The sequence below is a fragment of the Lepidochelys kempii genome, chromosome 6 (assembly GCF_965140285.1).
Source record: "Lepidochelys kempii isolate rLepKem1 chromosome 6, rLepKem1.hap1, whole genome shotgun sequence".
In the NCBI taxonomy this organism is placed as follows: Eukaryota; Metazoa; Chordata; order Testudines; family Cheloniidae; genus Lepidochelys; species Lepidochelys kempii.
The window spans coordinates 61,156,205-61,168,236 of NC_136385.1; the positions used below are offsets into that span (position 1 = coordinate 61,156,205).

Below are 12,032 nucleotides of genomic sequence, written 5' to 3' on the forward strand. Positions count from 1 at the left end.
CTATGAATGGTAATGGTTTTGATACTAGGTTATTTGATACTATTTTCCCCCCCAGATGTGTCTTGTTCATAGGATAGTGTGCCCCACTTGCTTTACATCCCTTTAAATTGAATGCACCTTTTTGGTCTGTTCTATTTCTTACTGGGTCTTTTAATAATGATGTGTTTTCAAATAAAGTACCAAGATCACATAGGTTACCTCCATCTGCATCCCCTCCAGCTGCTTGCTGCTGCTCAAACTTGGCTTTCAGCTCTTGCTGGGAACGCAGGAATCTGGTCTGTTTGGGAGCTGCTGGCGGTAGATTGACCCATTCTTCTTCCAATTCTTTTAGCTGTAAAAATCACAAGAGTAATTCTTGGGGCTTTAAGCATGAAACATAACATTCCCCCACCCACTGATACAGGATTACTCCAGGCAAGCTTCCACCTTATTAAAAGCAATGGTATCCCCCCCCAAGTTGTCAGGAATTTTCTTCTTTAGGTTTTAATCTTATGATCTGGGTGGGCTATTCTTTCAGTTCACTTGCAATGATATTATAATCCTACAACATTTGTCCTATTGTGGAGATGGCCAGAGGCAACAAAGCTAACCTCCCTCCTTCCAGAGGTATGGTAAACTCACTGTTTAGAATTGTGACTAGTTATCTTTATAGCGCATAGAAATATTACGAGGGGTGAGGGGAATGTTTACTAAAACAGAAACCGGTTAGAACAGTGGGAAAAGGTTATTTTTGGCTTTTGTGAAGAGGTTATGATCTAAATAAAGAGGAAAAATGGCTTGTTGAGTAAATGAGTCTTTATGCTACACCCATGCCATCAGATGCAGAGAGATTAATAAAGCCACTAGATAAGCAGGGTTGGGTCAGGCCAACTTTGAATACCTAGTTGTAGAAAGCAGTACTGGTAATTCAGTTTTTTAGGGAAAGGAATATCTTTAATATCTCTGTATACCACAGATGTTACTACATTACTGTTTAAAAGCAACAACTTCCCATGTGACCACAATACTCAATTAAACGGTGGATGGATGTATGGGCATTTGAAAAGCATTGAAGATTGAATATTTAGTTTCCATAACACCATGCGATTACATTAAGACCTTCCTGTGCATAGACAATGCCTATCAAATCCTTGACATTACGAGATGTATTTATTTTTGTTATATACATTGCAAGTTCTCTCTTCTTTGCCAGGAGAGAATGGTGACCCTGACACCTAGTTATTAAAGGGAGCAGATGGTAAGTGTAGTTGCCCAAAAGAGGTGGGGAGAATCTAACAAGGTAATTCCATTCTGCCCACCTAAACTCCCCCTCTAGTTACAATTGGATATGGTATTTTTCCCACGTCTCACCCACTGCAGAAGTAGAGAACAGATTTGCTATGCATCTTTAACTGGAATGTTGCTTAGTTACCATTTTGAAGTCACAAAAGTGAAAAAAAGAATTTTGTTTTAGAGAGAAAGTTAGAGTGTTTTCACCAGACAGCAACAGTTTTCAGTAAGACAGAAAGGCTCAAGAAAATACATGCTCAGCTAAAAATATCCCATACTGGTATATAGCAGGGGGTTATAAGAATTAGTTTGAACACTGGAATATTTATGAACCTTCGTTCATAAAACTTTGCTCAGATAGACACTTCCTGTAGCCTACCTGAACCGAGTTTATGTTCTGTAATGGTGGTCTCAGAGCATCCCTTATCCAGCGGTAAATCTCTACAGCAAGGAGTTTGGCTTCATCTCGAACAGCCTTCTCTCGAGACTCAAAGAGTTTTGGCAACACTTTGATAATTGGCTTTAGTGAGATTATTTTTGAACCAAATTCACTGAAAGTTAAAAAGAATACATACAGGTGTCAATGGCAGAGGACAAAATCCAATAGAAATTCAGCCACAGACCATAAACATTAATTAGCTATTATCTTGACACAGCTGGGGTCCTAGATAGAGCTGCTTGTGTAAGCTGATGCCTTTCATAGGCTGTGTCCTGTACAAAAGGTTGCATCATAATATACACTATCAGCAATGGTTCTACATATTAACATGCATTGCCATCACCTACCAATCTGAAGCTACTCATTTGTTGTGTTAAAGAACAGTTGCTCTACCACAATTCCTTCCCTCCTTCACATAGTTTGGAATAATAAAACCAGGCTTTTCAAACCACTTCAAAGCACGTAATCCAACCTGCTGCTTAAGTCTCTCCCCTTGCCAGAGAAAAAGAAATCTCCTTAGACTGGAGCTTGTGAGACCTATTTTTCTGATCACACTAGACTCTCCTTTGACTATCCCTTGGAGGCACACTGCAGAAAAGCGTTAATCATTTTGCTATTTGTTAGACCAGATTAGTGAGCCATCGGTCATCTCACAGAAAGTGTGCGCTTTGACACATACTTCCCCCAACCTCATAATCCAGCCTTTGGTACCAGATTCTGCAAGTTGCCCTTGTGCCTGTTGCACAAAGTCTCATCTTTCAATCACTGTTGAATGGGAGCACATCAGTACCCTTTCAGTACTCAGCTACTAAGAACTGTTCAGGTGCTATTGTACTCTTATGCTATCAGATGTTTACAAGAAGCTTTATAAGAAACAGATTAGCTGCAGGAGGAACATCCCAGTCATGAATTAAGATATAGAATACAAATGAGTCACCAATCCTGTGGAAGGAAAGGTTAATATATACCAGAGTTTCCCAGGGAAGCATACTAGGGCCAATGTTGGTCCATACATTAGCCTACGACATGGTTATGTCAAGAGACTACGGATGATTGAGAGTAACTATGGAAGAATTTAGCTAGTTAGTAGGGCAACAATAGATTAAAACCTGAGAAGTGTGAGGTAATGCACACTGAAGGAACATTTTATAATTAAAACAAATGGGTTCTAATTGATTACCACTTGACAAATCGATGCACACAGTTCAAAGATGCCTGCTTGATACACAGGATGGGCCACAAAGGCAGAGATCTGTTCTTGTATTAATACAGCAAAAATGCAAAAAACATTCTAGTCTCACGGGTCAATGGTGAGTTCCCCCTTGAATAATTAATTTGGTTTTACCATCTCATATCTGAAGGATATAAAATAATTTTATGGACTAGTTTAAAGAATCAAATGTAACCATAGAAGGAGCTAGAGTTGAGAAGTGATAAGTGGTAGAGAAGGCTCATCAGGATTCCCAACTACACTGTTTTTATAGCACAATATGGTATGATTAAATAAATCAACTTATAATTGATAATTACTCTTAAGTCTGGGACACTACTACAGGATTCAGAGGCATATATCTTAGAATTAAAAATAGGCTTTAGACATAGGACAACAATATCTGCAGTAACAGTAGATGGAATGACAACAGAAGACTATCTAGCCTCATGCTTCAGGAACTAGCTGATTATTAGGGGGTTGCTCTCTTCAGAAAGACCCAATACTGACCATCTGTATCTGTTCTAGATATTTCTATGCTTAAAGTTTCTATTTCACATGCCAAATACTGACAGGATCATGCATCAGACACAATCATCAGATATTGCAAAATTTAGAGATATTTAGACTGAGAAAAAAAGGGGGGAGGGGGAGTGTGTCTTGGGGGAGGAGAGAAGAGGAAAACAATGATAAGAAGCCTACATTTAGCAAAGACAAATACTACAGGGATTTGACAAACTCCACATACTGGTGCAATTAGACACTTACAAGGGAATATTTTTAGAAGTTAGTCTACAGATCAAGGGAGACAGCTAAGTAATGGATACGACACAGAACTCCTAAATTAAAAATCTGAAAGTGCAAAAATATAGAAAACTATTCAGAAACTGCTATAAACAAAACTCCTTTTTTGCAGATTTGACACATGTAAGACACTTCATGTGACATTTGTACCCAAGACGTGCTGTAAGTCTAAAATTAAATGCAACTTTTTACTTACATTGATTGGGTTCCTGAGAAGTTTCAGTAGTATGTTATAGACAATTTCAGACACACAAATTCCCTTGCCCACCAATACTAGCTTTAAAATAAATTATTGCACAATATAAGACGCATCTTTTCTTTGGCTTGGTGTGCGTGCAATTGAAAATATTTAAAATTTGCTTTAGGAATGGCCTGAACAATATCACATTCTTTAGTAAAAAGAAAAGGAGTACTTCTGCACCTTTAGAGACTAACCAATTTATTTGAGCATGAGCTTTCGTGAGCTACAGCTCACTTCATCGGATGCATCCTGTAGAGCTCACGAAAGCTCATGCTCAAATAAATTGGTTAGTCTCTAAGGTGCACAAGTACTCCTTTGCTTTTTGCGAATACAGACTAACACGGCTGTTACTCTGAAACATTCTTTAGTGAAAGCTGTGAATATCCCAAGTGAAGACTGTTGTTTCATCAACACCACAGACGGGAAACCTCATCCGGCCGGGACACGGAAAGGACTAATAGATTATATTACTTTGAGCATTAGCAATCAGTAGGGGCAGCATTTATGGGGAGGACACAGAAAACCATTTTTATTTTAAACTCAAAGATATTTATTTGCAATTGTTCCCGTTAATTCAACAACTTTGTTCCCAAGCCTGGAATCAATAGTTCTGCTGGGAAATAACCCTGCTCCTACCATTGAAGAAAATGTTTTCATTAAACAAAGTCTGGCAAACAGATTGCCAAGACTGAAACTGATCAAGATACAAGAACAGTAATTAGGGAGAAAACACTCATATCTGACTAATTCCCACACTGTCCCGGTCAGGGAAAATGCTGCCATTAAAAAAGGTTCAGTTCACTGAAGTCATTACAATTTCGAAGATTCAGCAATACCAAATTCCAGAGCCACTTACAGCCTTACATAAATTTTCCGTTACTTAACAGCATGTGGAATTTAAACAAGAGAACTTACCTCAGTGCTTTCCTCAATGTCTCTATACATGCTACTATGATCTTAGGGTTCTTGTTGTCCAGGCCCTTTAACAGCTCTTCTTGTACAGGCTCCCCTTTCTCAATTTCTATATACATTAAACATATGTCTATACCCAACTCCTTTGCTCTGGCTTTAGGTTGATTGAACACTTTATTTACAACTCCAGAAATCACTTCTCCTGTTGTCCTGAAAACAGAGGACATATTTAGTTTTCAGCAGACAGAACAGCGAATGTAATTAGTTCTACCACCCATGAGGTATATGCACACATAGTAACACTGAGATAACTAACCTTCTGGAAACTAGATCCTATTTAGGTTAACCATGGCAATAACATTCCCTAAAGACTTACTCCACTATGTTACTGAACTCAGCTGGGTACTACACATGCACTTTACTAGATAAAGAGTGTTCCTGACCTCTATGCTTGTTTCATGTGCCTGTTGTATCTTGTCTAAGATTGTAAAGCTTTTTGTGGCAGGGACTGTACAGTGCTAGCACAGTGGAACCCACTACACTGGGGACCACTAATACATATAAGCACACTAATTTTTGAATACATGCAGAACAGCAGGACACCCGAGGAGACTAGTTTTAACAGTTCCAGGGCACCAACCAAAAGTTGTGTGCGAGAGAAATATATATTATATATACACATACCCACCCTGTCCCCTCATAGGTATACACTGCTTCACATAGAAAATAAAGATGCAAATCCATGCTCAAGAAACTTGCAATCTAAGTATAGTACAAGAAGATACCAGGAAAAGAGGGAGGTTCATATACAGCAGTTATGCAATTACATGTTCTGGCCTTTAGCTTCTTTTTAAATCTTTTGATAATATAGAAGGTTTGCACAGAACTGTGGATTTGAGGGATGAGGAAGAAAAGATTAATTGAAGGAGGGATTTGGAAGAGAATAAAGGGAAAGTATGCTGGTATGCACCATCAGGATGGATATTCCCAGTGCTGGAATTTAGCAGTTAATTATAGCATATGCCATAGTTTTGAAAACTATTGACAGGACTTTTCATATAACTCCCATCTAAGGTGCTAACAGTTTGCATCTTTAATTTTATCATTTGAATTACAGAGTAAAAATTTCCAACATGGATACTCTCTTCATTGAGCTGAATGGAAAGTGGGCAACACTTGAAGTCTGTATGCTGAGGGTACATCTACATAGCAAAGAAAAACCTGCAGCTGGTCCAAGGCTCAGGCTGCGGTGCGGTTTCATTGCTGTGAAGACTTCCAGGCTCGGACTAGAGCTTAGGCTCTACGACTCTTCAGGGTGGGAGGGTCCTAGAGCCCGGGCTCCAGTCCAAGCCTGGAAGTCTTCACAGCAATGAAACAGCCCCGCAGCCAAAGGCCCGTGAGCCCGAGTTGGTTGGCATTGGCCAGCCCTGGGTTTTTCTTTGCTATGTAGATATACCGTTAGCCTATGGAAGCAGAGAAAGGTACAGTAAGATCTAGGATACCATTGCTGCTGGCAATACTGTACTTTGGTTGGGAAGGACAGTCTATTCTAAAGACTTCTGTGCTTTTTAATTAAAAACAGCTATAATATTAGAACATCACTGTTCACTATAGAAGTAGTTCTGGCTGTCTGTGGCCTAATGGAGCAATTCCCAAAAGCATGACAATTTTAATTTCTCCAGTATGCAAGAGAAGATCACCTACAATTGCTTGGTGTGCTGTGTTTTCTTAACGTTCTGAGTCAAGGTTAATTGATTTCTAATGCTACATCCAACGAACATGGTGAAATGGGTTGCTGTTTATCTGTAATTCAAAACTAAAGACCATTTGTTTAATTTCTACACATTTCTAGAACATACAGAATTTTCCAGCTAAATTCTGAAAGTTGACTCATTTAATTGCAAGACTTCCCCTCCCCGTTTTACTTTATCTGCAACATACAGCATAAGTTTAGAAATGATTAGACTACTAACAAAATTCACTACATATTAAAAAAAAAAAAAAAACTTAAAATGTGCCACACTATTATTCCCTATAAGTTCCTTATCACAAGGAGTGAAATACACTCAGATTAAAGTAATTGTGTAACCAACAAACAGATAGATAAATTAAATATGAATGCCTACTTTTCTTCTATGGAAAGAAAATAATCAGGATAAGAACTTAGTAGCCGCTAGGACAGGGTGGATAAAAATCAGTTATTTAAAATAAATTTCTTTAAAAAAAAAATCAGATTTTTAACGGAAAATCGGATTTTTTTTATAAAATGCTTTTTGAGGAAAAAATCTGAAGTTTTAATTAAGATACATTATAGCACAAAGATATCATCATGGAATAGGGATTCTAAATTCTATAGTATGAGACTATATATTCATGTAATGTTTTGTAAATGAGTTCCAATAGTTCATGGATTAGGGACCCAATCTTATGGGGTTCCAGGGGCTTCTATAGAGATATTTAGGTTAATCTTTCTACCTGCTCAGTGCTCAGTCTAGAAGATACCATCAGAGATGTTAGTTTTGCAGTTCTCAGACTGAGAACGGGTGTCTCCAGAGATCACATGCTTGTTAACAGCAATAATATTTGTAAATAAATTAATATATAGAGGTGAGGAACAACAGACCTCAATCCCATTGTTTCTCTGCAAATTTGTGTACACAGAGTCAGTTCCGTACCTCTCTCTAAAAGTGCAAAGTTTCAAAAAGCTAAATGAATAGAATATTGTTGGGGGCGGAACAGCTCTGGATAAGGAGACAAAGTCTGGAGATAAAATGTGAGAAGGGAGGGACAGGCAGTAGAAACAAAAGTGAAACTGTCAGAGCAGCATATTCCAAAAGTCTTGAGGTCTTTCTGAGTGTAGCCTTCATTGATTTGAGATCTACCATACTATTCTCTCACTAGAAGGGAAAACCTATCATGGCAGCAGGCTGTAAAATAGACCTAGTTTAGGTGTCATCTATCTCTGAGTTGTGAAGATTATGTATTAGGGCTTGGCTACACTTGCAAGTTAGAGCACATTAAAATCAGCCCTGGGTGCTCTAACTCCTGAGGTGTTCACACTGGCAAGGCACGTACAGAGCCTGGACTCTGCAGCTGGAGTGCTCCTGGTAATCCACCTCCACAAGAAGCATAAAACTTGCTGCGCCCTGACTGAAACGCCTGGGTGGACGAGGTGTTGCATTACTGCGCTGTGACTGGCCTCCGGAAATGTCCCATAATCCCCTGAAGTCAAGTCACCACTCTGGTCATTGTTTTGAATCAGTTGCAGGCATGCGGATACCCCCTTTCACAGCTCCATTTCAGACAGCAGGCATGCTTATCTGCTCCGAGACAAAGCAAACCATTACTGTGGAATGCTGCTGCTGTGCGCACTTTCAACTTTTTATTCCACTTCTACCCTTCTCAAGTTATAAGACTGCTTACTCATCATTGCATTTTACTTGTCTTTCCTGGTTCAGGAGAGAATTTTTAGGATTTAGAATACTAATCATGCTGTTTTGTCACAGAGCTTACGAATACAAGAAGTTACAGTCACAGCACAGCAGAGACATTAGCAACTGGCCGTCCAGTAAACAGTTTCTTCAGATCAGGGAATAAATGGACAACATGGCAGGAACGCTGAAAGTGGCAGCTGCACATGGCAAATTAGCTCTTCCTAGAAAGGTCACGTTAACTATCACAAAAACATATCATTAGGAAGGAGAAAGGACTTACTTTCCTGCTACATGAGCATTTTCAACATAGGCAAGTGCTGCTTCTAATCCTTTCAACTGAGCCACTGCATTGGAGTCTGTCACAAATTTCTTTATTAGTCCCAGATACTTGGACCATTCAGGGCTTTTCTCATCTTCTATTTTCTGAAAAAGCTTCAGAGCTTCTTCGTAGCCATTCACTCTGGCTTTCCACAACTAGGAAAAGAAGTCACGAGTTAGGCATTGTGTTTAGTTAAATAGCTTGCCATTTAACTTTCATTATAACTTCTTGTATAGATCTGTCCTTCTCAGTACATAGCTTGAATGGTTGTCTCTGATCAAAGGAAGCACTGGATAAGAATAGCAAGCACATAGAAGATCAGTTGTGAATTAAATTTGTGTAGATTCATCAGCTGCAGCTAGTCTGCCTATTCTCCATTAAAGAAACATAAGGTTCATGTAATAGTTAGTTTTACCCACACTGGTATTATTGCTTGTTACTGCACTGAGGGTTTGAAAAAGGGTTCAATCCTGCAACCTGTGTGTGCAGAAGTCTTATTTCCCTCAATAGGAATTCTGTACAGGCTCACGTCCTAAGTGTATTCTAATATTATGTAATGCACTCTCATTGTATAATTGGTTTAATTTTGATCATGGCAAGAGTTATGATTAATACATTTATTCAGTTACAGACACTATTTATTCTGCCCGAGCCTGTGTGTCCGGAAGAATACATATTAGGTCACGTATGACTTTTTAAAAAAAACGAACACTGCTACCCTAAATGAATACAGCCAAGATTATTTAGAATATGCAAGCTAAACAAGAACATTTTAGAACAGTATTTAAAACTTCTCCATCTGTATGAACTGGGCAGCTATATAATCCTGAAGCACTCTTTCAAAGGATGATCTCAACATAAAATGCATGTAACTTGATGACACATCAAGACAGAATGTCTGAGCTGCAGTTTGAAACTTCCCATTGAGGGAAAAACAGGACAACCTTTTTGGCTGAGCATAAGAAGTCAGATGATACAACATCTAAAGCAGCATTTCTCAAACTGGGGTCCACGGACCCCTCTGATCAACTCCTCCCCCTCAACTCCTGTACACTAAAAGTCTGTCAAAACAGTGGGATTAAGGTAGGCTTCCTACTTGCCCTGGCTCCACACTGCTCCAGGAACTGCCTGGCACATCCCTGGTCCTTGTGCGGGGGGGGGGGGGGTCCTTCTGTGCACTCCCCCCAGACTAAGCTCCCACTCCACAGATCCCATTGGCCAGGAACTGCGGCCAATGGGAGCTCCGGGGGTGGTGCCTGCGTGCAGGGGCAGCACACTGAGACCCCCCGGCCCCTGCACCTAGGAGCCACTGCCACGGAGATGTGCCGGTCACTTAAGGAGCCACCAGAAGTTCTCAAAGTTTAGCAACCCCAGGACCCCCATTTTTATTTAAAAATTTTTGGGGACCCCCCCAAGCCTCCCCTGCTCAGCCCTTACCCTGCTCCCCACTCGCTATATCCCCTCCCATCCCTCCGTGGCAGCAGGAGCCTGCACCAATCACCCACTCCCGCACTCCAACCCTTTGCCCCAGCCCAGAGCCTGCACACAAACTCCCTCCCAGAGCCTGCACGCCCCCACACACCCAAACCCCCTCCCAGAGCCCACACCCAACCCCTTGTTCCAGCCTGTGAAAGTGAGTGAGGATGGGAGACAGCAAGCCATGGAGGGATGGGAGGGGATATGGCGAGTGGAGGGCAGGGCAAGGGCTGAGCAGGGGAGGCTTGGGGGGGTCCCCAAAAATATTTAAATAAAAATGGGGGTCCTGGGGTTGCTAAACTTTGAGAACTGCTGATCTATAGATTTGTATAGGTCTTGTGGCTGTGGAAATCTCCAAGATTCTTATACTGATATATGTCAGGCTAAGCACAGATGCCTCCCACTTCATTAATTCATGAGAAACCAACTTCTAAAGAGTACCACATAAAAAACAAACAGTCATATCTGCAGGGACCAATCCTGAATTAGAGATGAGGTGATTCTAATAGGTCTTCTCCAACTTCAATTTATGATTCTATGCCTATTTTACCTGGACTGAGAGTTTGGAAAGTATTTTATATTCCAATGCAGCTTTTCTTGAAGGTAGGAAAGGTTTTCAGAGTTAAGAAAGCATGGAAGATGCATCTTCAGGAAATTCTTTTTTTTTTTTTAAATAGTTGATCACCTTTAGTATTTGCCCATAAGTGTTTGGTTACCCTTCTTCCAGTTTGTTCAGTAAGATGGAGTGTAAGGATGCAAAAGCTCCTTAAATTCACAGGTTGAGTACAATTCAATTTGGCCTTAAGGACCTCCCAGCTCAGTTATACTTTCCAGCCAATTGGAACGAGACTCAATTCCTCCATGTAAGACTTGTCCAGAGACTGAAGTGGGAATAAAATCCACAGAATGCACATATGCACAAAGTTACATGGATACCTAATCTCAAACTCTTAGACTAAAGTATTCGGTAAACCAAAAAATTTAAATTCTGAAAGTTTTATTTTTCCTACTTATCAAGACATCCTCGCTGTGTTGGCAACCTCAAGATTTATCTTCAATCATTACAGCATAACCTCAGAGTTTCAAACACCTCAGGAATGGAGATTGTTCGTAACTCTGAACAAAATATTATGGTTCTTTCAAAAGTTTACAACTGAAGATTGAATTAATACAGCTTTGAAACTTTACTATGTAAAGAAACATGCTGCTTTCCCTTTTTTGTTAGTAGTTTACCTTTAACATAGTATTGTACTGTATTGCCCCCCCCCCCATTTCTGCTGCTCCCTGATTGTGTACTTCCAGTTCCAAATGAGGTGTATGGTTGATGGGTCAATTAGGAATGCTGGTGTTCGTAACTGAGATTCTACTGTACTTGAAGGTGGACATGGAGATAATATATCCATTTTTCTTCTTGATAAAGAATGGTCACTACAGGTTGATATCAATTCTTCCCATCAATCCTCAAGGGTCCTGGCAGCAGTTCAACTGCAGAGGAGCTGACATGGACATCCATTTCATGTGTGGAACATTAACACGTTGGACACTACACTTCAACTGATCTATTAAGAAGAGGCTATCAAGTAAATTCTGCTCTACAAATCCTACTCAGATTTCAGTTCCCTCTTTTGTTAACAGAACTGAGGCAGTTTCAAATAAGGTTGCATGCTTTAACATGGGATTGTCCAGACTCGACCCACTTTGGTGTAATTAATAGGTACAGGAGCCGTATTGAACCACCCACACTAAGTATATGGAGCAAGGACAAGTTCTCCTACCTTGTGTTCACATTTCTGGTCAATGGACAGTTTAATCCACTCGCTATCGTCTCCCATTGTGCCTCAGGTTCTCTCTATAGTTACAGTAATTCCTGGGGAGAGAAAAATATAGTTAACTCCAACAAGCCAGGTAGTTTCAGAAGGTGCTACATC

At 40.1% G+C, this 12,032-nt stretch overlaps 1 protein-coding gene across 9 annotated transcripts in view; it reads right to left on the reverse strand.

Annotated features, from left to right (window-relative positions):
* Nucleotides 1–12,032, reverse strand: part of CKAP5 (cytoskeleton associated protein 5) — a 100,038-nt gene that overhangs the window by 74,146 nt on the left and 13,860 nt on the right. For 8 of the 9 annotated variants that reach the window (XR_012159412.2, XM_073348198.2, XM_073348196.2 and 5 more), the window contains exons 2-6: nucleotides 11,880–11,971; nucleotides 8,590–8,783; nucleotides 4,879–5,085; nucleotides 1,649–1,820; nucleotides 199–331 (exon numbers count right to left, since the gene is read on the reverse strand). Coding sequence is in view for 8 of the 9 variants with exons in the window: in XM_073348198.2 (XP_073204299.2) it covers nucleotides 199–331; nucleotides 1,649–1,820; nucleotides 4,879–5,085; nucleotides 8,590–8,783; nucleotides 11,880–11,936 (763 nt within the window). In the remaining variant the exon portion in view is untranslated. Of the gene's footprint in view, nucleotides 1–198; nucleotides 332–1,648; nucleotides 1,821–4,878; nucleotides 5,086–6,579; nucleotides 6,692–8,589; nucleotides 8,784–11,879; nucleotides 11,972–12,032 lie in introns of those variants that run through there. The other variant, XM_073348201.2, reaches the window with a different exon arrangement.